The sequence below is a fragment of the Myodes glareolus genome, chromosome 2, assembly GCF_982192425.1.
Source record: "Myodes glareolus chromosome 2, mMyoGla1.1, whole genome shotgun sequence".
In the NCBI taxonomy this organism is placed as follows: domain Eukaryota; kingdom Metazoa; phylum Chordata; class Mammalia; order Rodentia; family Cricetidae; genus Myodes; species Myodes glareolus.
Genome location: NC_142027.1, coordinates 69151700 through 69179327, shown reverse-complemented (window position 1 = coordinate 69179327; position 27628 = coordinate 69151700). Strand labels below are relative to the sequence as shown.

Here is a 27628-nt window from a genome sequence, read left to right as displayed (position 1 = left end):
CTTGAATGCTGGGATTACAGGTGTGCTCCACCTCACCTCCACAGAGACTTCGTTAAAGCCACACAAAATAGACCAGGGCAATCACAAATCCCACTAATGTCAGGAAGCTGTATAGAGGTCTCAGAAAATGAAGGTAAGAATAGAAATTCACTTTCTGTAGCAAGCAGACTGAACAAGCAATCACACTTTAATAAGGTAGTTTTGCTAGGCATGACAGCACACACTGCAGGCAGGAGGACCAACAGCTTTGGCTACACAATAAGATGCTGAATGAATGAATAAGTCTTTTTTGGGGGGAGGGGAGTAGTTGTTGTTTTAGAGACAGGGTATCCCTGTGTTTTCTAGGCTGACTTTGAATTCCTGAATTCAACTGATCCTCCTGCCTCAGTCTTCCAAGTGCTAAGTAAGGTTTTGAGGCATCAAGCCCACGAGAGTCTGTTTAATAGTGCTTATTATCAAGAGTTTTCTTTTTTCCTTGTTAAGGTTTATTTATTTTTATTTTATGTGTATGAGTGTTTGCCTGCGTGTACGTACCTGCAGTGCATGTATGAGAGGTATAGGTGGCAGCTGTGGAGACCAGAAAAGGGTGTTGGATCCCCTGGGACTAGAGTTACAGACAGTGGTAAGCTGCCATGTGGGTGCTGGGAATCAAACCTGGGTCATCCTCTGCAAGAGCAGCAAATGAGTGTGCTGAGCCATCTCTCCAGCCCTCAAGGGTTCTCGTGGATCTGTCTATTACTCACCATAGACAATATCAAGATGGGAAACATACCATGAGCCAATGTGAGACTTCTGAAATTATAGCAGCTGTTTACCTTTTTCTGTGCCAGAGAATATGGAGATAATTTTGTTCCTGGGTTTCTTTTCCTCTGGAACAGAAGGCAAAGGTTTCAAACTGTGATTGGCTGATAAAGGATCTTTTCCTCCAGTGCTAAAAATGGTACTGCTCATTCGCACAGGAGGTGCTGGAGGCTTGTCTTCTAGTTCGCCGTTATCAGACATGATTCAGAATTATGAAATGGTCTGGAAGAGAGGCAACATGCAAAACATTCAATTAATAACAAGGTTAAAGACAGCACAAACAGTAATTACTACAATTGCAAATTAGAAATGTGATCCAGTTAGTTACATTAGCAAAATCTGGATAAATAGATGATAAAAGATAAAACAAATTTGCCTCAATAAAACCAATCTGCACTGAATGTTTGAAGAATATGTTCACACTAACACATTATAAGTGATTTAACTAACCAACGATTCTGAGATGATTCCAAAAATAAAAATGAAGATGTTTATGTGTTGTCTCATTTTGGTAAACATGACACAAACTAGAATCACCTGGGAAGAGAAAAACTTAACTGAGGAACTGCCTCCATCAGACCGGCCTGTGGGCAAGTCTGAGGGTGGTTCTACGAGTAATGACAACGTAGCCTGGGCAGGTCCTGGGACAGCAAGCTGGCACGACACGGCCAGTGCTCAAGCTCCAGCGCCATTCCTTAATAACAGAGTGCAATCTAAACGTCAGCCTTTTCTTTTTTCCCTTCCTCAAGTTGCTTTTGGTCAATATCTTATTTTAAATTTTTCATTAGGTATCCATATTTTAACACAGCATTAGAGAAGCAAATTATCAAAGTTCAATTTTTTTAACATTTTTGTTGTATGTGTTGTGTTTTGCCTATGTGTTTGTGTGCGCACGCGCACACGTGTGCACGCCCACCAGAAGAAGGCATCAGATTCCTGGAACTGGAGTTACAGACAGTTGTGAGCACAATGTACATACTGGGGATCATATCCAGGTCTTTCCCAACAGCAGCCATGCTCTTATCCACCAGGTCATCTCTCCAGCCCGTTTGTTTTTAAACAATTAGGCCTGGAACTTGTAGGGCTCCTCCTGCTTCAGCCTCATAAACGCTAGGATTATAGGCATCGCATGCCACATACTATGGAGTCTTAAGAAAAACTGATTTCTGAGGGGAACAAAAGCTCTCACACAGTCACACTGGATATCTCTGGTAGGTCTACTGTTAGAAGCAGAGATGGTCCTTGGCTCTCCTTTACATGTGTATATATGTATGTGCACACATGCAAAGGCCAAAAGTGGATAAAGGTGTCTTCCTCAATAACTCTATACCTTATGTTTTTCAGACAGGGTCTCTTATTGAAACTTGAACTCAATAACTGGATCAAATGGATGGCTAGCAAGCCCTAAGGATCCTCCTGTTTATTATACCTTCCTAGTCCTGGGATTGTAACAAACACCTGGATTTTTTTGTTTGTTTGTTTGGTTTTTCAAGACAGGGTTTCTCTGTAGCTTGGAAGCCTGTCCTGGAACTCCTTCTGCAGACCAGGCTGATCTCAAACTCACAGAGATCTGCTGGGATTAATGGCGGACGCCAGCCACCACCACCTGGCACACCTGGCTTTTTATATGAGTGCTGGGGACCCAAGTTCAGGCCTTGCTACTTCTACAACACTTTACTGACTAAGCCATCTCCCCAGCTCCAGTTCCTTTGCTCTTACACCTACCAACCAACCTCTTTAATCTGATTTGATGCACAAGAGTCTTGTGATTGATTTTAATTTAGTCTTTCATATTAACTTTTCTAAAAGAATGTACCACTAACAGAAACAGATGAAATGGAAATAAGAAGTCAAGGAATCAACTAAATGAGTATTTGGTTCTCTGAAAAGAGTAAGGTGCCAGCGGTGGTGGCTCTCACCTTTAATCCCAGCACTCGGGAGGCAGAGGCAGGCAGATCTCTGTGAGTTCGAGGCCAGCCTGGTCTACAAAAGCTAGTTCCAGTACAGGCTCCAAAGCAACACAGAGAAACCCTGTCTCAAAACACCAAAATCTAAAAGAGATGATGAATTTCTAGATGCATATAGCTCACTAAACCAAGGTGAGATAAATATTTTTTTTTTCATACAGGGTTTCTCTATGAACAGTCCTGGATATCCTGGAACTCACTCTGTAGACCAGGCTGGCCTCGAACACACAGAGTTGCTTCTGCCTCCCAAGTGTTGGGATTAAAGGTGTGCGCCACTACCAACCGGCCAAGATAAATCACTTAAGTAGATCTATAACAAGCAATGATATTGAAACAGTAATTAAAAAAAAATAACAAAACCCTCCCAACTAAACAAAGTCAGGCCCAGATGAGAGGAATCTACTTTCTTCACTCTTTATTTCAATACAGCACTTCAAGACTTAGCTAGAGGCGAGATCAACAGTTTTCCTACACGCTAACTAAACATACTGAGAAAGTAGGGGAACAATCCTACAACTACACAATAGATTCAAAATAAAAAAAAATACCTTGGAATAAATTCAACCAAAGAAGTATTGGACCTCTAAAATGTAAAAAAAAAAAAAAAAATTGAAGACACTAGAAGTGAAAAACCTTTCACACTTTTGGATTAATACAATTAATATTATAAAAATAGTCACCTTACCAAAAGCAATTTTACTGATTCAAGGCAATCATCAAAATTCCAATGCCACTTTTCACAGAAGTAGAAAAAAAAATACCATGTGGTGGTGGCCCAGACCTTTAATCCCAGCACTTGGAAGGCAGAGGTAGGCGATCTCTGTGAGTTCCAGGCCGGCCAGCCAGCCAGCCAGCCAGCCAGCCAGTCAGCCAGAGAGCCAGACACACACACACACACACACACACACACACACACACACACACACACACAGGTCTCAAAATCAAAAACCAAAAAAAAAAAAAAAGGAAAAAAATCTTAAAGTTTACATGGAAGCACAAAACACCAAGGGAGCCAAAATAATCCTTAGCAAAAATAAGAAAATGGGAAGTAACACCATACCTGAGTTTAAGTTACACTATGGAGCCATGATACTGGCACAAAAACAGACACACAGATAAACAGAATAGAAGACCCAAACATCAAATCCGACAGATAAAAACACCTGATTTTTGACAAAGATGTTAAAAATATACACTGAAGAATAGATAGCCTTTCAACAAATGGTGCTAGGAAACTGGATGTCCATATATAGAAGAATTTCATATTTAACTTTCACAAAAGTCAACTCCAAATGCATCAAAGGTCTTAACGTAAGAACTGAAATTCTGTAATTGCTAGAGGAAAAAAGATTCCAATACTGATGTAGCAAGGATGTTCTGAACAGGGCCCCTAAATTCTCAAACTGCTAGAAGAAAAACTAGGGCAAACACTCAAGATTGTTCTGAATGGGCTCACTTGCTCAGGAAGTAAGGTCAAGGGACAAACAACAAATGGGATATCATGGAATTAAAGCTTCTTTCTGTTCAGTGAAGGAAATAGTTAACCAAGCGAGAGACAGCCAGATAATGGGGGGAAATCTGCTAGCTATACAGCTTATAGAGGTTTAACATCAAACAGATATGTTCATTGTCATCTACAAAGCAGAACAAAACTGAATCTCTCTCTCTTACATACACACACGAGAGATAAAAAAATCTCATAATATTTGAACTAAGTTTAATATTTTGTTTTGGGTCTCTTTCTATCCATGTGGCCCATGAACCACAGGTTGGACATGCCTGACAATAATACAAACTAAAAAACCTAAATAACAAGAAATCAAACACCCTGATCAATACATGGGCCAATGAAATGAACAGTTCTCAAAAACAAAATACAGGACAGTGGGGGTGGCCTAGCAGGTAGAGGTGCTTGCATCCAGGTCCGACAACATTATGACAACACTACAAAGTGACAGGAAGTAAACTGAATTCCAACCATGTCCTCTGGTACTGTTGCAGTCACAAACACATGCACACAAAATAAATCTGAAATACAAACAGCAATAAACATAAAAAATATTCAACCTCAATAAATCATCAGGGAAAAGCAAATCAAAGCTAGGCTGAGATTCCAGCTTAACACTTGTTAAGAACAGCAGTCATTAAGAAAACAAGTAACAATAAATGCTATCCAAGAGTACAAAGGGAGCCCCTTCAGCATTACTGGTTGGAGTGTCCAGTCATTATGAAAGTAACCAGCGTCGAATAGTGGGAGGAATGAGAACATGAGCAAAGAGGTCAAGACCATGATGGGGACACCCACTGAAACAGCTCGCCTGAGCTAATAGGAGCTCACCAACTCCAGATGAGCAGGGAAGAAACCAGCATAGGACCAAATTCGTCCCTCTGAATGTGGGTGACAGCTGTAGGGCTGGGGCAGACTGTGGCCACTGGTAGTGACATCAGATTTATCCCTACTGCTTGTGCTGGCTTTTTGGAACACACTCTCTTTGTAGGAAGGGCCTTGGTCCTTCCTCAAAGTAATGTGCCTTACCCTCTCTGAGGAGTGGAAGCAGGTAGGGAAGAAGGTGGAAGGAATGGAAGCAGGGGAGGGAGTGGGAACTGGGATTGGTGTGTAAAAAAGACTTTAAAAAAAAACCTTACAATTAAAAAAGAAAGAAAGTGACCATAGAGGCTTCTCCCAAAACTAAAATAAGAACTTCTGTTGAGACCCAGTTATATCACTAGTGGTTTTACCAAGACTCCATCAGCATGTCACAGAGACGCAAGGCCAGTGGCCAGTGCTCACTACAGCACTATTCCAGAGCTATACTACAACACAGACATGGGGAACAATGAAGAGGATAAAGAAAATCGGGACTATACGTGACTTGGAAGTACAAGTGTCTAAAGGTCAAAGTGAACTAATGAGATAGGCAAGGAAAATGGAGCACAGGGCATTGTGTGCTATGGATGCTGGAGTCAGGCTCCGAAAAGTTGACACAGGGAACCTGACTGATCTGAGTACAATGATAAAGGTGAATGTATAACATGCCCAAGAATCAGTGTGGCTATGATGCCAAGACCTTCTGTCACCTTGTAATGCTCTGCTCAGAAACATAGGTGACACACCCCCATAGCTAACCTCATTTACATTCAAGTATAATTATAAATTCTCCCCTTATATTTAAATTATTTTATGTGTGTGTGCTTGTATGAGTATATTCTGCCTGTGTGGGGTGTCTGAGGAGGACAAACAGGTATCCGATTCCCTTGCGTTGATGTTCTCTGAGTTTGTGAGCCACCAGATGTAGGTGTCAATAACTGAACTTGGTCCTCTTGAAGACAACTGCTGACTTGCCTCTCCAGTCTCCTGTCTTTGTTTTTTAATCTTCCTGAAATTGTGCACGTGGATGCATGTGGAGGTCACAGGGCAACTTCAGGTATGAGCCCTTGCTTTCCACCACCTTTTGAATCATTTACTGCTGAGTATGCCAGGCTTTCTGGCTCTTGAGCTTCTGGGAAATTCTCCCGTCTCTTCATCTTGTTGTAGGAACACAGGAAACATATGTTACCATGCCTGGCTCTACATAGGTGCTGGGGATCCAAACTCGGGTCCTAATTTGCCATGTGCTTTACCCACAGAACCATCTGTCCAGTCCTACTTCTGCTTTCAATTTATTTATTTTACACGCACACGAGGGAACAGCTTGAGGGAGTAAATTTGCTCCTTTCACTGTGTGGGTCCTGACTCACAGGATCAGACTCAGGTGATCGGGCTTGGAGAAAGCTGAGCCATCTCACTGGCTCTTTAGTCTCATTAAAAGAGTGAGTTACAGCAGTTAAAGATCCCTACCTGACGTGAATTCTGATATAAAAGTATGCATGTTAGGAAAACAAACAACTCCTAGGTAAACAAAGTTTTGAATGGTAATTGAATATTGATCTTTTGTGAGGAAACCTTCGTTTATCTACAATAAAAGGATGCCAACTGCATCCATATAAAATTTAAAATAATCTTTACTTCTTCAATTTAGCTCAATTTCCAGGACTTAGAGAAATGCAGCTATAATTTGCGAATGAGATGCAGACATTATGATTATTCCCTCTGAATCCTGAAGCTTTTATTTCTTTCAGAGTATGTCACAAATGTTATTTGTTCTGGTGTATTACTTTGACATACACATTATCTGACACATTTGATACGTCAAAGAAATAACCTACCAGAAAATAAGAGACCTGCACACAGATCTATTATGAGCAGCAGATCTACTACCAGAATCCAAGAATCCTAGCTCCTTCCTCATGCTTTTCTCTTTGCTAACACAGTGCACTGGATGACTTTTGGCACTGAATTACAACTGTGACAATTAGTCATGATTTGTCATTTTCTTCCCCAACATTTCACTCAGTCCAAAGGGCAAGGGCTTTGCATATCTTAGACAGGAATGCTGAATGACTCATGTTGACCATATTCTTCTATTCCCTGACAAAGTCTATCCTTCCTGACCGTAGAAGTCATTTTCTCACACAGCAGTTTATTAGACACAGATAAAGCAGACCATATCAACAGGATTACCTTTGAAAACCTTTGTACTTGCCCTTCACAGCTGACTTATGACCTCAGTCTCTTCCCTACAAAGCAGCTTTTTTTGTGTACTGCTTCTATTGACAGTGTTAAGTGCCTGAAAAGTGCCTAATAATGTGATAAAATCTTTTAATCTTATATTTAGGAAAGAACAATAGACACAAAACCAATTCATGGGACTGGAGATGCAGCTTAGCTAGGATAGTGCTTGCTTGCTCAGTGTGCATGAAGCCCTGGGTACAACTCCCAGAATTGTATACAACCAGACAAGGGTGCATGCATCCTACCACAGGGAAGTTGGAGGCGAGAAGTTCAAAGTCATCCTTAGCTGCATAAGGAGTTGAAGTCAGCCAGAGATACCCGAGACCCTGTCTCAAAATCAAACCAAGCCAAAACAAATTTCATGATAAAATGATAATGTGCCCTATATTTTGTTCTACCACTACTCAAAAACATGTGAAAAAAAAAAAAGCAAGTAAGTAGTGTTGCTCTCTAGACTGTTCACTTTTTGCTACTTTTCAGTGACAAACAAGTAGGCGAAACAAAAAGTGTGCCCAAAACACACTGTACTTTTTAACAGGCCCATTGTTTAACTGTGACGAGCCTCAAACACAAACAATTACTCAATTGTGTACTGAAGAAGACCAGGGGTAGTTAAATACACGGCAGAAATAAAGAAGTGGTGTCTGGAACCAGTCAGTCCAACCAGCAGAAATGAATTTACTATAATCTACTGGGATAGACTGTGGTGCAGCAAGAGAAAAATGCATCACAGGAAAACATAGTAAGAAAGTGGAATTCTAATTCAAATTTCATACTTAAATTTTATATATTTTCAGTAACTTATTAATGTAGCAACAGTAACCAGAACTCTAACACTCTTGCCGTAAACGTTAAGAACCTCTGAGAGCGTAAGTATAGATGGAAACACACCCAAACTACCTACAGCGCTGCCACACACAGACAGAGGCTTCCAAACTGGAGAGGAAGCAGTGTGTCCACCTGATGCGAACACCAGTCAGATCGTCAGGCCGGTATGGCAAAGCTCCATAGCAAAGAGGCAAGGCAGAGAAGAAACAAAGGGAAATGAAACTGCATCAAATTCAGGTAAATACAAGTTTGGGTAACCGATGAAAAGATTTTAACTCATGGGGCCAGAAGGATGGCTCAGTGGGCAAAGATACTTCCTGCTGAGTCCAATGGCCTGGCTCTATCTCCAGAATCCACACCATGTATGACCTCCATACATGCATATACAAATGAATGTAAAAATGAAAGTTTTTAAAGTTTAGTGCACAAATGATATTAGAGATGATTTTAGCGAGTCCAGAAACAAAGCAAAAAGTTACTCGAGAGTAAGCCATTTGCTTACTTATTCTCAACGCTTACTAAACCTACCAAAAACTTATACTTTGATGGCATCAGAAGGGACAGGCAACAAAACCAGAGTCTGCCTGAGTTTGAAAACTTTAATAGAAGTCCCTTTCACATAAAGCTAGGATCTAAAAAGCTGTATTCTACAGGCACAAATCAAAATAAATCTCTCTGGGCAGAAAATGAAAATACCTTAAAACTAGCAAGCCTCATCACAGTAAAAGGGAGCAAACAAAACCACCGAGAAATCCTAACACCTCACCCCTCCAACTCACACATGTACCTTTGTTTGCTGTGTAGTTAGGGCTGGCCTTGAACCTGTGATCCTAGTGCACACTAAGGTTACAGGAATGAACCACCATGCCCAGCTCTAAATACATTTTAATGGTCTAAACTCATTCTGTGGGACACAGCTTCATTTGCTAGCATTCTCTGGTGAGTCAAAAAACAATACAAAACTTTTTCAGGAGAAATGAGCCTTTAAAACTATCAACTAATACCTAAAAATATATACATTTGGCAACAGGTCTGATGTAGACCAGGCTGGCCTCCAAACTTGCTATTTATGGAGAACAATTTTAAGCTTTTTTTGAGACAGAGTCTCACCATGCAGCTCCTGAAGTCAAATGCTGGGATTAAAGGCATATGCTATCATGTCTGGTAACTTTCAACTTCTATCTTCCAAATGCTGGGATTACAGGTGTGCTTGGCCACAGCTACTTCTTAAGATTTATTTTCTGTGTATGAGTGTTTGTCTGCATGCATATATGTGTACCATATACAAGTCTAGTGCTGGTGGAAGTCAGAGGAAGGCATCAGATCCCCTGAGTTTGAAGTTACAGACAGCTGATTGTGAGCTGCCACGTGGATGCTGAACTGAAATGTGTGTGGCTCAACAAAATTGACTGTGAGCAGAGACTGCTAACTCTCGTCTTTACACAGTCAAACAACACCACCTACAATAGGAACTTTCTGCACTGTGTATTAAACATATTGGCTAGATTTTGACACTGCCACTATCATTACCTGATATGGTGTATCTTATATCCTCTCCTGTACTCTATTCTTTGTGAGGAGACACTAATTTTATAGGTTTGCAGAGGGAGGAACAGAGGGTCCCTACATAGTCCAGGGTGGACTTCAACTTTGTCTTCCTCAGCCTACAGAATGTTGGGATTACACGTGTACCACCATGCCTGGCATAACGTTTTTCAATTAACTACAAGTACCCAGAAAGGTGTTATACAGGCAATAAAATCTGAAAATGTTTTTCAAATAAACAATGCTAGCCAATTTAAACAGCTGCCATTCAAGTTGTATCTTGAAAACAAAATCAACCTTTACTTTTAGACTTTGTTCAATCACTAAGTTAAGTTGAATAACACTCTGTATTGCCTACTCTTTCACAAAGAGTAGGGTGGAGGGGAAGGCAAATGTGGAAAGTATTTTGAAGTTTCATCAGTGATGTTTCTTGTTGCTGTAGTAAAATATGTAACAAAAATGACTTACAGAAGAAAGCCTTATTCTTCTGGCTCACAGTCTGAGTGCACGGTCCATCTTGGTAGGGAAGGCGTGGTGGCGGGAACATGAGGCTGCTGGCCACACTCTAGCCCATTCAGGAAGCAGCAGGGGAAATGCTAGTTCTTAGCTCCTTTCTATCTTTTATTCAGTCTGTCCCAGCCCATGGAAAGGTGCTGTCCAGAGTTAAGGTGGCTTGTCCCACAATCTAGACACTCCCTCAGACATGCCCAGAGGTCTGTTGTTATGGGGAAAGATAATAATGTTTATGAATTTACTCAAATTTTAAACATGCAGACTTTCTTCAAACTGATCTATAGATTCATTACAATCATCATCAATTCCAAGAAGCCTTTGTGAGGACACCAATTCTAAAACTTATAAGGAAGGCCAAAGGCCCAGGGAACAGTAAGGATGTGTTGGAAGAGTAATTGTACATACATACATACATACACCTAATAGGAAAACATTTTATAATTTTATATTATACAATGTTTCTGATATTGTATTACTTGCCGTTTTTCAGAGCTTCTGGACACATCTTCTCAAACTACTACTACTACCCAAGTCAACTTTTTCATTCAGGACAACATGATAACACTTCACAACACGCCATGTTATGTGGTACCCAAACATATGCAATCTGGTGGCACGGGGGATTAACTGTGGGTGAACACTCCTTTCTCACCCTGTGCTGGATGGAGCAATGCAAGGAGCCAATGGTTAGATCTCCCTTTGGCAACGACTCCTTCCAGGCTTCACTTACATTTCCTCACACTTCTGTTTCCTGGGAACATACTTCCTAATAAGGTAGTTACATAAACCCTCAGCCTCTGCTTAGAGGATCCAGGCAAAGAAACAGCTCAACTTTATCTTATAGGTATAGCATCAAAAAATACTTCAAACTAAAGGCTGAATATGAAAGTAAATGGGGCTGGAGAGATGGCTCAGCAATTAAGAACACTTGCAGGGACCTAGTTTGACGCCCAGCACCCACCTGGCAGCTCAGGACTACCTGTGAGTGCAGTTCCAGGGATTCAATACCTCTCTCTTCTTACCTTCTGAGTCATCAGGCATACACACAGTACTCACACGAACATGCAGGAACTCATGCAGACATATAAAATATATAAAAATGGGAGCCAGAAAACTCCCCCATTTCAGGAGGGTGGTGGTATACACCATCCTTTCTGAACCAGTGATTAGTATAATAAATCTTAATAAAAATCTAATAAATAATAAGCAAATAGCATGTGAATATGACGAACCTCAGATACTGTAGTAAGTGTTTTAAACTGCTGAGCCAACTCTCTAGGCATTTTATTTTCTTTTTTTTTTTCTTTTTTTTTTTTGACGGTCTTCACTTTTTTTTTAATTCTTATGTACAAAGACTGGCATCGATCTGTTTCACTGGGTAGAGTCTTGAAGAATCCAATCAAGGTCGCTTAGTCCAACTTAATGAAGCCGATATCTTTCGCGTACTGCTGGAAACACTGGCGGCACATGTTCAGCCCGTATTTCCGGATCAGACCGTGGTGGTTTGAGCAGACGCAGCAGGAGTGGGATCCCTGGCCGAACTTCCGCGGGTGACTCCAGTAGAGCTGCTGGTGACCCATGTTGCCTCACTGACGGCCGACGAGCCAAAAGGCGAAAAGGCATTTTATTATGAGTTTAATTTGATAGAATATGGTTAGTTGGTGGGTATAATAGGAAAGCTTTATGTAATGATGCTGCCACAGCTCTTATAATTTTGATTATAGAAAAAATTAGCCATGTAGTACTGGAAAATAGCATCATATTGTAATAAGGCAAGGCTATGAGGGGCCAATGAGACATGGTGGGGAAAAGACTCCTGGTTCTACGCATTATTAGCCAGAAGTCACACCTGGCTTTTGAAACTAAAGAAGGAGTTTGCCAGGTATTCAGAGGAGACACCAAGTATAAAGAAATGTGGCAATCCACACTGATACTTTCTTTCTTCATTTGTCTCCACCCAAGCACCATACTCATAGAATAAAACATGATCAACAATGAAGTGTCATGGTTAGGAAAATGTTCTGAAAGAGAACAGGCAAGCAACTAAGATTACTAAAAACTAAAACATGGACTAAATACTAGAAATCTAGGTTTCTTTAAGTTTGGTCACAAACACTAAATGGCAATCAAAAATGGGAAAGGAAAAAATACCACCACCACACACACAAAGCAGAGGACAAAGGGGGCAGTAAACACATGAGAAGCAGTTTCACTCAATAGCAAAGAGGTGCAAATTAGGACAAGGTGCTTCTTTCCTATTAAAATATTGCTCAGAGTCTAAAACAAAGTACCTTTTACTAAAGGATGAAGGTAAAGACTGAGTTGATTAAGGATCATTATGTCTTCCCTTTCCTCTTTCATTTGAGACTGGAACCACCCATCTCTCACTTCAGTCTCTGGTGTGTTAGGATTAGCACAGGGTTGTGCTACTGAACCTGGAGTGTACTATGTCTTAAAAATCCAGAATAAGGCTGGAGAGATGGCTCAGTGGTTCAAGTAGTGTGCAAGAATGAGGACCAGAGTCCAGACCCCTACAACTCACATAAATTCCAGGTGGAGCTGCTGGCCTGCTGGAAACCCCAGTTCCCAAGCAGGTAGACACACTGGAAGATCCCAGGAGCAAGCTAGTTTACCAGGGTAAGCTAGTACTACTGGCCAGCTGTGAGCTCAGCGAAAGACTCTGACTTACTGGATAAAGCAGGGAGGGACCAAGGAAGACAACCCATGTCAGCCTGTGGCCTCCACACACATGCAAACACACACAAGCCCATGGTACTCTCTCTCTGACACACATACATACAGGCGCACAAACTAAACATGGCTGGGTACAAAATGTGCTTAGTGTATGCAGTCTTATGACTGGGGGGGAGGGCAGATTCTAGTAACAACAAGCATCAACTCTGGAAAGTCATATGTTTTCAGAGAAAAAAAGTCTTAAAGATTTTAATTTATATGTATGTCATTGTGTGTGAGTGGACATCACGTGGGAGGCCAGAAGAGGGTGCTGAATCTCACATCTGGACAGACCAGGTCCTCTGGAAGGGCAGCAATCGCTCCTAAACTAGTTTTCCCTTCAGCTGACAGGGATTAAATGATCAAACAAACAAATCCTCTAAAAATCTTACCTGTGAGTGATAATTTGGAATGAAAAGATTTGAAGTCTTGGGGCTGGAGGGAGGTTCACAGGTAAGAGCTCACACTGCTCTCAGAGTCTGGTTCCCAGCACCCATGGCAAGTTGGTCACAATTGCCTGTAACTCCAATTTCTGAGAATGTCTCTGGCCTTCATGGGCACTGTACAACCTCACATGCAGACAGACACACAGACACATAATTAAAATTTTTTTAAAAAATTTCAAAAAATGTTTGAAGTCTTAAAAAATTTGATGTTACACATTATAATTGGTCTTGGGCCTTTTATTTATTTATTTATTTATTTATTTGGTTGGTTGGTTGGTTGGTTGGTTTGTTTTCTGAGGCAGGGTTTCTTTGTGTAGCCCTGGCTGTCCTGAAACTCATTCTGTAGAGCAGGCTGGCTTCAAACTTAGAGATCCCCCTCCCTCCTGCCTCCTAAGCACTGGGATTAAAGGTGTGCACCACCACCGCCCAGCTCACTGACATTTCTTCAAATGCACATCTGGTTATAATTAAGTTACTCCTCAATGATGAACCAAAAAAATCCACCATAAAGCTAAGAAAACATAAAAAGGAAAGATCACTGCAAACAGGGAGAATCTGCCTGGAAAGGCAAATGCTTCAACATGGAGCTAACGTTGTTTGGTAAATTCCATGAAACAGGCACATATGGGGATAAAAGACCAAAATGAAATATGAATAATTTAAAAAGAAAAGGGTACATTTTTATATCATTTAAAACGTACTAGAGTGAATTTAAAAATATATATAAAAGAATTATGATATGATAGTATGATAGTAGAAATAAAGCTGATGTTGGAGGTAAACACAGCAAACATTTGAGTAGCTCACAGAGAAGACAGGATGGTGAGCCAGTCTAATAATGATAGACGTATGCAAGGAAGAAAACAGGACAACCTAAACACAAGTAATCAGAGGTATTTATGGAACTGAAACATCAAGTCATATTTCAGGTAACATTACTGAACTTTTATTTGTAAGACATAAGCTGTCAAAATGGAAGGAAGGAAGGAAGGAAAGAAGGAAGGAAGGAAGGAAGGAAGGAAGGAAGGAAGGAAGGAAGGAAGGGGGGGATCCTACCTACTACCATTTGGACACAAGAAATACTAAGAGGGAGCCAAAGACAACCCAAGGCAAAAGGATAAATAGAGATGACACCGGACAATACTAACACAAGTCCTGAGGTCACCAATGCTGCAGGAGGCCTCTAAGTGCTCCTGCCTTGCACATGGCCACCCTTAAAGGGAAAACCTGAATCTACTTTCACAGAATATAATTACCAGCAAAATATGAAAAATAAAAGTTAAAAGTGTGGCTGCATTCAGAATTTTCAAACTGACAAATCAGAAATGTTTCTGTATTTTTCCATTAAGATTTAGACATCAGCTGGGTACAGTGGCAAATACCTTTAATCCTAGGGCTTGGGAGGCAGAGGCAGGCAGATCAGAGTTTGAGGCTAGCTTGGTTTACAGAGTGAGTTCCAGGACCACAAGGGCTACACAGAGAAACCCTGTCTTGAAAAAACAGAAACAAAAACAAAACAAAAGATTTAAGTTACCAGGGAGAAAAGGACCAGAACTTTTCCTATAAAGTATGGTTCTGCTCTGGATTTTTTGAAAAGGGGTGGGGAAATTAGACACCAATATTCATTCAATCATTTCAAACACCTGAGACCAAAGGAAACAAAATATACTTTACAAATTCAAAACATAAAACAGTGGTAAATGAATTAGTGGAATTTGGTACATTTCACAATGTGATGAACCCTGAAGACTTTATGGTACCCTAAAATAAGTCAACCACAGAAGAACAAGCACTGTATGATCCCAATTTTATAAAACATCCAGAAAGAGGCAAATTCAGAGGCAGAAAGCAGAGATGGGACATAGGTTATCAGAGGACGATCACTAGGCAGACTGGTTAGGTGTTTCAGGAAGTGAGTGCTCTTGGAGAAGAGGCACGTTCTGGAGAGGATGAGTGTGACAGCTGGCCAATGTTGGGAGTGTACCTAGTGTTTAAGAATCACCCCTGTGAAACTGGTGCCAGCTCACAGCAGGTCACCAACCTTCCTCTCCCCACAGCAGCAGCCTCCACAGCTCCAACGGTCTCCTGTGTGGTCACCATCTCCTAGCACTGGCAAATTTCCCCATAACTTCCAAATCCTGGGGAGTGGGCCAATGCTCACTCCTGGCCCCAGGAGGCAGTTTAAAAGGATGGGGGCAGAAAAGAATTCCTGAGTAGAGACTGACTTGTCCAGCCCAGAGGAACCAACCCCTCTGGAAACTAAAAAATCTCGCTTTCCCCCCATCTTTGGAACCAGACACCCTCATCTCAACTTCCTGCCTGTAAAATGCTGCGAGTGTTCAATCTGTAGCTATAAATGTGGCCCAACACGATATCATAAATGTAATTAAAACACAAAGAAAGCCAGGAGTCGTGCCTTACACCTTTAATTCCCAACACTGGGAGCCAGAGGCCTGAAGATCTCTGTGTCTTCAAGGTCAGCCTAGTCTACAGAGTGAGTTCTAGGATGGCCATGGCTAGGCAGAGATATCCTGTATTGAAAAACCAAAAATAAATAAAACAATAAAGTAAATAAGCAAATGATACAGGAAGAGTGTTGGGGTTGGTGGGGATAGGGGGAGGCGACTCAACCTGGCAGTTTTGAAAAGGGAACTTTATAGATGACTGTCATAAAATATTATTTTAAGATGTGTTACACTTGCTTATGCTCTGTAACATTTGTTTAATAATGAAAAGATGTGTTGCATTCTTGTAGGTTGCATTTGTTTAACTCTGTGAAGCTGTGTTACACTGCCTGTCTAAAACACCTCATTAGTCTAATAAAGAGCCGAATAGCCAATAGCAAAGCAGGAGAAAGGATCGGTGGGGCTGTCAGACAAAAAAAGAATAAACAGAAGGAGAAAAAGAGAGAAAAGAAATCAAGGAAGGAGAAAAAGAGGAGAGGAGGACTCCAGGGCCAGTACCCAGCTATACAGCCAGACACGGAATAAGAAGAAAAGAATAGATAAACAGAAATAGAGAAAGATAAAAGTCCAGAGGCAAAAAGTAGATGGGGTAATTTAAAGTTAAGAAAAGCCAGGAAAAAAAAAATCTAAGGCCAGGCATTTATAAGAAAGAATAAGTTTTATTGTGTGATTTGTTTGGGAGCTGGGTGGTGGTCCCCCCAAAGAGCAAAGAGTAAAAACAGACAACAACATGGTTCATGCACTAGGAGAGGTGTTCATTTCCTTGTCAAGCCCAGAGCCTGAGGAACCAAAGAACAGCCCCTTCCCTACACCAATTCTGACAGGAAAGGTAGGACAGAGGTCTGTAGTTAGCACTGGTGACAATGTAAATTATTAGATATTTTGGTTGTATTTATTTGCAACTTTTTTCCTTTTAGACAGGTGTGCTATGTAGCCCTGGCTGACATGGGGCTCATAGTCCAGATGGTTTCAAACTCCTCCTGCTTCAGCCTTCTGAGTGCTAGAATTAAAGGCATGCACTACCACATATGGCTTTTTTGTTATTTTTGAGACAGGGTTTCTCTGTGTAGTCCTGGCACTTGCTCTGTAGATCAAGCTGGCTTCGAACTCACAGCGATCTGCCTGCCTCTGCCTCCCAAGTGCTGGGATTAAAGGCGTGCACCACCAATGCCTGGCACATGCCTTATAAGAAACCTTTTTGTACCATAAAAAGCAACGTTAAGATAGTCACTTCACAGTACATAGGTTCAATAAAAGTTTAAAAATAAAAACCTTCTGACAGTAATTAAGAAGGTAATCTTTAAGTAAAGCAAACATTAGAAACCACTCATTAATCATCTATTACAATAAAGCATAAAATTTTTTACAAGCTTATTTATTTATTATATTCAAACAGTATTCTGCCTAAATTACCTACAGACCAGAAGAGGGCACCAGATCCTATAATAGATGGTAGTAAACCACCATATGGTTGCTGAGAATTGAACTCAGGACCGCTGGAAGAGCAGCCAGTGCTCTTAACCTCTGAGTCATCTTTCCAGCCGAAAACATAAAAATTTTAAATGTCCATTTTTGAATAAAACAAAGATAAACTGTACACAGGTCTTTTGTATGACTATGTAACCAAGGCTAGGTTCCAGCTTTCCATCTTCTTGCCTCAGTCTCCCATGTGCTGGAATTATAGGCACGTGTACCCACGCCAGACTACAAACAATTTAAAAGAGATAACAAAACCAAAATGGAAAGGAAGACAAAGCTTAATAAATCTATTGAGCCAAAAAGACACAGATAAGATTTTAAGACGAAATCTAAGGTAGCCTGGCAGAACTGCACACACTTTTAACACCAGTTATTTCAGCTCTTAGGCAGATGGGTGTAAGGGGTTAGGCAGGAAGATCAATCAGGAGTTCAAGATTATCCTCAGTTACAGTGAGTTCTAGATTAGCTTGGGCTGCTTAAGACTCCTCAAACAGAAAACAGGACTGGTGAGATGGGTAGGGCACCCAATGGCAAGCCTAACCACCTTAGTTTCATCCATTGAACCCGCATGGGGAGAACTCTGCAAGGTGTCCTCGGGTACATCTGTGCCCCACCACAGAAATAAATACCAAAAATAAACATTTCATGCAAAAATATTAAATAGAATAATTATTTTACTGATAACACACAATCTGTAAAAAGGATCAAGCAGCGAAGAACCAAACACTCTCGCATCCAAACACATCATAAAGCCATCAGTTAGGAGACAGAAAAGATGTTCACAATATAAAAGACTATTACATGAAATACAAAGAACTCATAACCCAGCAATAGGAAAATGATAACTCTAGTAAGAATGGACAAAACAGCCAGGTGGTGGCAGAGCACACCTTTAATCCTAGCACTTGGGACGCAGAGGCAGGTGAATCCCTGCAAGTTCAAGGCCAGTTCTGTCTACAGAATATAGTTCTGGAACCCCCAGAGCTACACAGAGAAACTTTGACAAAAAAAAAAAAAAAAGATAAAGAAAAAAAGCTAATGAGATACCTCTTCAAAGATGACATATGAATGACATATAAAAAGATGTTTAACATTACACATCATTATGAGATTTTTAAAAGACAGTAACTAAGCATATACTGCTACTACACGTTTTAGAAAATTTAAATCGACCACATGCTAGCAAGGAAGTGGAATGCAAGAAAATGTAGCTTTGAAAAACAATACAAAGTTTCTCATGCAACTAAATATATCACTGCCCAATCCAGCTCCTTAACCCCATCAGCAGAAAAGTTATGTCCTCAGAAAAACTGACCTGTAAGAGCCTGAGCTATTCCTCCAAAGATACAAGTGACAACTAGCACACAAATGTAACCAAGACTACAATCAGATACTTCATACACAGTAAGACGGCTACTGTTAAAAAAAAAAAAAAAAAACCAAAGAGAAAACTAAGAACTGGCAAGGATGTGGAGAAACTGAAGACTCTGTGTACTGCTGGTAAAATAGTCAAACAATACAGCCACCATGGAAAAGTTTAGTGACTCCTCAAAAAATTTAAAGTAGAACTTGAGAGGCGGCTCAACAGTTAAGAACACTGACTGTTCTTCCAGAGGACCCAGGTTCAATTCCCAGCACCCACATGGCAGCTAACAACTGTCTGTGGCTCCAGTTCAGGGGACCTGACACCCTCACAAGAAACATATATGCATGCAAAACACCACCGCACATAAAATAAAAATGAATTTAAAAAAAGTAAAAGTAGTTGCCATACAAGCCAGCAGTTTGTTCTGGAGAAAATGACATTCTTGAAGAGATATCTGCCTATCTATACTGATATCTATATCGCACCATTCAAGTGTTCTTTGACTCCTTTGGTTAAGCAAATTATGGTATACACAGAATGAAGTATTCAACCATAAAAGGAAGGGTATACTAACACATGCTACAACATGGATGATCACTGAGCATATTAGGCTAGGTAAAATAAGATAAAGGTAAAATTAACTTATATAAGTGGTCAAAATCATGGAGACTGAAAGTAAAGCAAGAAATGACTAATTAGTAGGCACAGACTTTTAGTTTTATAAGATGAAAAGAGCTGTAGAGCGGTGCAGTAGTACTGCCATGCAGCACAGTGAAGACATGCAATGCCATGGCACCATAAATTTAGAAACCGTTAAGACGGCAAACATTCTTAGGTATATTTTATACCACAATGTAAAAACTGAAAACAAAACCCTGAGCTGAGAAGATACCTCAGTATGTAAAAGCACTTGCCATGGAAACCAGATGACCTGAGTTTGACTCCAGAATCACAAGAGCTAGACGCTGTGTGTGGCATGCTGCTACAGTGGGCCAGGAAGCAGAGACAGGAGGATCACCTGGAACATATGGCAGACAGAACCAAGACATGACTCAGTAGTCTGAGGGCCCAAGTTCACCCGAAGGCTTGAGCTCAATTCCTGCTACGGGCTCAAGAAGAATGAATAGAAAGAACAGACAATTCTTTTGGTTTCTTTATAATTTTTGAGACAGAGCCACTCTATGTACCTCTGACTACACAGGAATTCACTGTGTGGACCAGGCCTGCCTCTGCCTCCCAAGTGCCAGGATTAATGACCTGTACCACCATGCCAGGCCAGCACAAATAATTTTGATTGTATATGAAATGATAGTGTGTGTTTCTTCAACATGTTATTATAATTTGTCATTGAAATAAAAAAGCATTCAAACATGAGGTGTGGCACTTTCATTCAAACCACATGCAAATACATATATATATTTTATATACATACATACATATACATATACATATATTTTATGCACACATAAAAATAATTATGACTAAAAGTTCAAAAGAAAATAGATTTTATTTTGTAAAAAGTGTAATAGGCAAGATTTTACAACAGAGGCAAAATGAACTCATTAGATAAAGAAATATAGATGAGAAAACATACACTGATGAAAGCTTTTTTAAAAAAAAAGATTTATTATGTATACAGTGTTCTGCCTACACATATCCCCTGCTGGTCAGAAGAGGGCACCAGATCTCATTACAGATGGTTGTGAGCCACCATGTGGTTGCTGGGATTTGTGTGAAAATACACAACTGGGACAGTCATTAAGGCTCTCCCCACTCCACCAGAAAACCATAATGAGCAGATAGAGTACCATATAACAGGGTAACTCATAACTGTTAAAAAGACAAGGTAACACTGTATGTACTGATATGGAAATCAACACACAAGCCCCTCCCCCATTTTAAAAAAGTCAAGGTAAATAGGTCATGGTAGCTCAACCTATAATCCAAGCACTGGGATGGCTCAGAAAGAGAACCACGAGTTCAAGGCCAATCAGACTACACTTGGAGACTCTGTCCAAGAAGCACTTAACAAAAGAATTTAATCAACGAAAAAGTACATACCCTGAACAGATGCTTACTTCTAACTTCTTATTAAACAAAACTGTTAGCAATGGGGGACTGGAGAGATGGCTCAGCAGTTAAAACCACTGAGTGCCCTTCCAGAATACTAGTGTTCAATTATCACCCATATGGCAGCTCATAACTGTCTGTAATTCCAGTTCCAGGGATCCAACACTCTATACTGGTCTTCATGGGCATCCATATGTTGCATATACACACATGAAGGCAAAAACACACATACACAAAAAAACAATTCCTTAAAAAATAAAAAGGAAGGGCTGGAGAGATGACTCAGGTTAGAGTACCGACTGCTCTTCCAGAAGACCCAGGTTCAATTCCCAGCACTTACATGGCAGCTCATCTGTGACTAGAGTCCCAGGACTTCTGACACACTCACAGACATGCAAGCAGACAAAACATTGAACATAAAGAATACAAGAATTCAGAAGCACAATTTACAAACAACCTTCCTCTCATTAAATAAGAATCAGCTAATTCGGTAACTTCTTAGAAGCACTCAAAAGGGGAAAAGACCTTATCTAGTCTCAAGACTTGAACCAAAGTCCAATTTAACTAACCCAAAACCAGAAAACTCAGAAAGCCAAAGGAAATGTATACTGAACATCACTACTGTAATAATCATTAATGATAAAGATAGTAAGGATTCAACCATACCTACTTGTTTCATACTTGACTACTTATAAAAAGCTCTTGACTTCTGTGAAAGTATAATTCAAAGTTTATCTTTAGCTAACCAGAACAAGTTCTGAGTTCCTTCACTTAAAACATGTAATTGAACTGAAATATAAACTACCCTCATCGTGTCTACTTGGAAACCTGCCTATCATAAAGATCAAAGAAACATGAGAACTCCCACTCCTTTAGCAGACATACATCAACTAAAAACTAAACTTCACGAATTTAGATTTGCAGTGTTGGTATCATATAACACAAAATCCAGAAGAATTGATCTCTTTCTCTCTGAGGGTAAACTTGGAATCATGGCCCCAAGAGAAGTGAAATACCCAAGAATTTTTTTTTAAGTGTCTTCTTGCTCATCACAATGGTACGCATACCTGTGATCTCAGTTACCAGGAGCCTGATACAAGACAATCTTTTGAGTCCTGAAGTTTGAAACAAGTCAGGGTATCATGAAAAGAGCCAGTCTCAAAAGAAAATTAAACAAACACCTGCTTTTGGAAAGAAATGAGTCATTCTTCGGGTGCAGGTTTACAATCCCAGATACTAGGAAGGCTGAGACAGGAAGAACACCAGTTCAAGACTTGCCTGGTCAAGAAGGAGTTCAAGACCAGCCTGGAAAACTAAGTGAGACTCTGTTTCAAAAGTTAAAGAGGGCTGGGTTATAGTTCAGTGATAGAGTGGTTACCTAGCATCAGAGGGAGGGCTCTGGTTCAATCCAGTATAAGGGGTTAAAAAAAAGAAAGAAAGAAAGAAAGAAAGAAAGAAAGAAAGAAAGAAAGAAAGAAAGAAAGAAAAGAAAAGAAAAGAAATAGCAGAAGCTGACCTCAAGGTACTTTTTCATTCCCTGGCATTTCTACATCTAAACCTCTCACGGCAAGACATGTCATTAGCGAAAGAACAACTGACAGTACCCAAGAATGACAGGACTTAAGTACTGGGCCATGTTCCTCACAGCCCAGTAGAGAGAAAAGTAATAATAGACTGTTTAGGGAAAACAACAAAACACTCTGAATCAGGTCAACCCCTTGACCGAAATCCAAAAGTTACTTTAAAATGAGTATCTACCTAAGCAAATACAGGAGATTCAGTACCTATCCACCTACCTACCTAAGCAACATGAAGTTCAGTTTCCATGACGTAAATGTACAATAGTGTTCCTGGCTAATTAATCTCTAGAAAGATTTAAAAGCAGGGGCTGCCAAATATGTTAGCTCACACGTGTAATCCTAGCACATAAGGCGGAGACTCCTAGGAAGTGTCCAGGCCAGCCTAAGCAAGAATGAGGCCCTGTCTAGATGGGTGTAAAAGCAATGAAAAGGCCTTCCCCTTAAACTTCTCTCTCTCTCTCTCTCTCTCTCTCTCTCTCTCTCTCTCTCTCTCTCTCTCTCTCTCTCTCTCTCTCACACACACACACACACACACAGATTGAAAAGCTGGGCAAGAATGTTCTACAAATGCCACAGGGCTTCTGACAAAGTTGACATGCCCTAACCTGCTTTAAAAATTACAATTCACTGCCTTCATCCTAACCTAATTTTATTCATGCTATTCTTTTGGATAACTCTACCAAAAGAAAAAAAAAAGAAAAAGAAAATCCCCAGAGCAAATTCTTGTGTATTTATTTCAATATCCTGCCTACTTATAAGAGCGGAAGAGTCAAACACAGCGGGGGGCAAACGTGACGTGCACAACCTCCATCCAAAACACAGTTCGTCGTGGGTAGTCTAGGTTTGGGCCTAACCGGTCTGGTTGTCAATTTTTTTTAATGGTTAGAAATTAAAAGATAGAAAATTTATAGGTCACTTGTAAAGAAGAACCTGGCCGCAAATAGAAGTTATCAAACAGGAAACAAATCTCTCCCACTCTACCTAGCCCTATTAAAATTAAGATAAAGGATGGGGAGAACCTCCCATCAAGCCACAATGGCAACTGTTTTACACACTCTGTCTTGGATGACTGATCTCTAAAGAAGTAATCGAAAGGTTGAGTCCACAAAGTTACTTGCGGCAACGTATTTGTGAGTGAGGGCGCGCGTGTTTCAGACAGCCAAACATGGTGAAAAGCCAACCTCAACCCAAGTTAACCTTAAGAAGCAAGCATTCACCTCCTGGCTGAAGATCAAGCAAAAACTATGAGAAGATCCTTAAGTTCTGTTCTTAAGCGGAGGCTCCCGGAGCCCTGCAAAACTTTCTCCTGATGTGGAGAATGAGGAAGAGCTCACAGACGGAACCTAAGGGGCTCGCGACAGGAATCCGGAGCCACAAGGCTGCCGCGAACGCAGCTGGTAAAGGAAGGAACATCCTGAAACAAACCCGAGCCGTCCGGTGCAGCGCCGCAGTAGAGCAGGGCGAGGGCGGCCGGGTACAGCCAGGTACGCGCAGTCCCGCGAGCTTCCTCTCGGCCGAGGCTGAGAGTCCGGGAGCAGACAATGAGCCACCGCCAGGAGCCGAGGGCCCGCTCGCAGGTGCCTGTGTCCCGGGCCGCTGGGCCCAGGCCGCGGAGGCGGGAGGAGGGCGGCGGCCCGGCCCGGGCTAGAGCTTCGGCACTTACCAGAGAGGGAAGGTCTCCGCCCGACCCGGGGCGGGCTGCCGGGACGACGCGGGCGAGCGCTGCGCTGGGCGGCAGAGAGGGAGGAGGGCCGGGCAGAGGGGAGCGGCTCGGGGCGCGGCCGTCGCTACCGAGGCCGTGAGGCGAGGAGCCCCGCGGGCCAGGGAGGGGAGGGCAGGAGCCTTCGGCAATGGCGACGGCCCGGGCCGGAGGGGAAGCGGAACAACCGCTACCGCTGCGCGTGGCCACAACCCTGGGGGAGGGCGTCGGCGGGGCGAGGGGCGGGGCTGTGCTTCCACCGGTAGCGTCACGCCCGAAGGGCGGGCTCGCACAGGGCTGCTGGGAACCGTAGTCCAGTCGTCTGCTGGCGGAAGGGTGGGCGGGGAGGTCGTTCTGGGATTAGAGAAAACTTGTCCCTCATTTAATTCAGCATTCTGCAGTCTGCAGTTACATTTTACCTACTGAAGATGCTGACGGAGAACATCTGATCCCTATATGTTTGCGTATACAGGATCTTTGTTTCTGAGCATTTATCCATTTACCACTTTGCTTTTTTATAAACCTACAAATTAGACCAGATAATGCTGCTAAATTAGGTCCTCCCTCCTTGCAAACAAATACCTTTGTATTTTATGAACAGTTAATAAAATACAAAGTTATTAATATTTTATGTAATAAATAAAATATTTTATTTTTATTTAATAAAAAATATTAAATAAATTATTTATTTTATAATTAATAAAATAATTATAAAATTATTATAATTATTAATAATTTATGTAACTTTTTGTTTTGTTTTGTTTTTCGAGACAGAAACTCTCTGTAGCTGTGGAGCCTGTCCTGGAATTATCCGCTTGATTCTGCCTCCTGAGTGCTGGGATTAAGAGCGTGTGCCACCACTGCCACGTCTAATCTGTGTATTCTTATTCTACAATTATGTCAGTGTATAATGCATATAAAGGACACCTTTAGCAACCAGGGATTCGGGGATGGACATGCTTTATCTAGTCTTCGTAAAGAATAAATAATGAAAACAAAATAAAGCATTTATATCTGTTACAATGAAAAAATTGAGGGAGATTACTTTGGACAGAGAAGGTGACATTTAAAGTGAAAACAGAAAGAGAAAGCCAGAAACACCCAGAGGAAAGGGTTACAGGCAGGAAGGAAAAGGAATGCCATGTCGGTTAAGAACACCCACATAGGGTTGGGGATTTAGCCCAGATGTAGAGCGCAAGCGCAAGGCCCTAGGCTCCGTCCTCAGCTCCACGTTGGGGTGGAGAGATGACTCAGCCACTAAAGATTAGGCTCACAAGAACATAAGGAGACCTGTGTAGTTGCAGTCTGGTGCAAGACGGGTCTATGAGGAAAACCTGGAGCTCAACAGATATAACGGAGCAAAGTGGCAATCCCAGCACTTGTGGGGCTGAGGAAAGATGAGGAATTTGAGTATAAGACCCCATCTCAAAAAACAAACAAAATAGCCAAACAAACTTTGCAGCAGACAGGACCGATACGGTAAGAAATGTGTCCTTTACTTCAAGAAGCCATTAACCAATTTTAAGCAGAGAAGTCATGTTACCTACTGGTCTGCCCTTTAAGCTCAGGAGACTGTCAGGTTCCATGGTGCATGCCTATCAGCATTTGGGAGGCTGAGGCAGGAATGTTCAAGACTAGTCTGGATCACGCAGAAAGACTTAGCTAAAGGGAAAAAGAAAAGAAGAAAGAAAGGGGAGGCAGCTAGATAGCTCAGCAGGTAACGGTGCTTGCCGCCAGGGCTCCTCCTGAGTTTGACCCCCAGGATCCACAGGGTAGGAGGAGAGAACTCCGACTTCCACACCTGCACCCCTCCCCTCCCCAAAAAATAAAATAATGAGAAGGAAATGAACTAGGGAGAGTGATTCCAAGAGATTCTAGAAAAACAGTAGTGGCTTTTGCTGTTTTTTTTTTTAAACTGCTATGAAGATGAGAGAAAAAGACACAGATAACTCAGAAGTGCTCCACTGTCACAGAAACACTTGCTGAAGTGACATCCTCGTAGAAACGCAGCTGAGTTGTCACTAGCGAAGAATGACTCTCTCTGGTAGTTCTCCAAAGCCCGGGCTCAGCCCCAAACAAGGAGAAAAGCAGAGTGAATGAAGCCATGTCCGCTGGGGTTAAGATACCAACTTTCCTTGGAAACCTCTAGGGTTTTGATAGCTGCTTAGGAGATAGCGGTGGAGCTGTGGAATACCAAAGACACAGCAACCAGGGAAAAAACCTGAACAAAGGCAGTTCTCCACAGATGAGCAACTGCTAAACTCACACCAGATTTCTTAGCTGGGCATAGTGCATCACACCTGTGAATCTGAGGTCAGCCTGGGCTATAACAGGCGACCCTGCCACAAAGAGACAGTAAAATAGGTTATCTCCAAAGCAGCTACAGGTGCCAGTCTGTAATAGAAGAAATGTCCGAAAGTACTGAGAGAAATAACTAAACTTAGAAATGTACAGGTAGCTAAATTATCAAACTAAAACAGAAACATTACCAACAGAGATCGAGAAAAGATATAATTCATGCCAGGCATAGTGGTGCCAGCTGGAAATCCCAGCACTTGGGAGGTAGAGGAAAGATAAGGAGTTCAAGGGTTACATAGTGAGTGGGAGACCAGATAAGCTGTATGACACCGAGCGAGGGGGGGGGGAATTAAGGTAAGGAACAATAAATAAGATGAGTAACTATACGCTCACGGCTTAGGCCAATTCTGACGTGTATACTCAGTGCATACCATTTTACTTTCTTGTAGTCTACCGACTACATGCATTCAGCCGCCTGCTGGCAACACAGGATGCATGTCTGAGAGAGATGGACGTTCGTCACTTTATTCTGATTCCATTTCCATATAATTAGCACTGAACATGGATTATCAAAATAAGTAGCTTTCCTAGAATAGTCCTTACATTCCTTATATTCCAAGTCATTAAGGCTGCAAAGGATCATTCTAATTCCTAAAGCTTGTAGCATTGTCCAAAACAATTAGCTAAATGACTAAGATGTGTAATAATACACATGCCTAGCACCACCCTAGTTGAGTTGTTTTCTGTTCTCTGCATCCAAAAGAGCCTAACACAAATTTTTAAGATAAATAAATTATAAAAGTGGAATAAATACTGGGACATAATGAACAAGACAGCAGTATCCATTCTCTTGGCCTGAAACAAAAAGGACCACACACGGAGTTACAAAACTGACTGAAAATATAAAACACCTACTCATGTCTATCAAAGGAAGATAATATAAGGAAGCCAAACACAGACATGTGCTTGTATCAAAACTAAGCAGTGAGTCATATGTTTGCGTTGTGTCATTCCCGTGTTTTTCTTGTGCTTCTTGACATCCATCTAAATGACTACAAAACTGGATTATATAATAAGACACAATATTAAATATTAACTTTACACTTATAGACTAATGAAACTTTGTTCAACTGAAAACAAATGCTTTTCTTAAATGCACACATGTTGGTAGAGGCTGCTCATTCATTCCCAGCTGCCCAGACTCGAAATAATCACTCAGAAAACTG

At 41.3% G+C, this 27628-nt stretch overlaps 1 protein-coding gene, 1 long non-coding RNA gene and 1 pseudogene across 3 annotated transcripts in view; 1 reads left to right on the top strand and 2 right to left on the bottom strand.

Annotated features, from left to right (window-relative positions):
• Pak2 (p21 (RAC1) activated kinase 2) overlaps nt 1-24284 on the bottom strand; it is a 60636-nt gene extending 36352 nt beyond the window's left edge. The window contains exons 1-2 of one of the 2 annotated variants that reach the window (XM_048454000.3): nt 24069-24284; nt 816-1023 (exon numbers count right to left, since the gene is read on the bottom strand). In XM_048454000.3, coding sequence (XP_048309957.1) covers nt 816-1002 — 187 coding nt within the window. In that variant the 5' untranslated portion in view covers nt 1003-1023; nt 24069-24284. Of the gene's footprint in view, nt 1-815; nt 1024-23622; nt 23779-24068 lie in introns of those variants that run through there. The other variant, XM_085685432.2, reaches the window with a different exon arrangement.
• On the bottom strand, nt 11550-11897 carry LOC125413002 (small ribosomal subunit protein uS14 pseudogene; annotated as a pseudogene).
• Nucleotides 23833-25135, top strand: LOC146895626 (uncharacterized). The gene is made up of 2 exons (XR_015000574.2): nt 23833-23982; nt 24879-25135. It is a non-coding gene; the product is annotated as an uncharacterized LOC146895626 (long non-coding RNA).
• The last annotated feature ends 2493 nt before the right edge of the window (nt 25136-27628 follow it).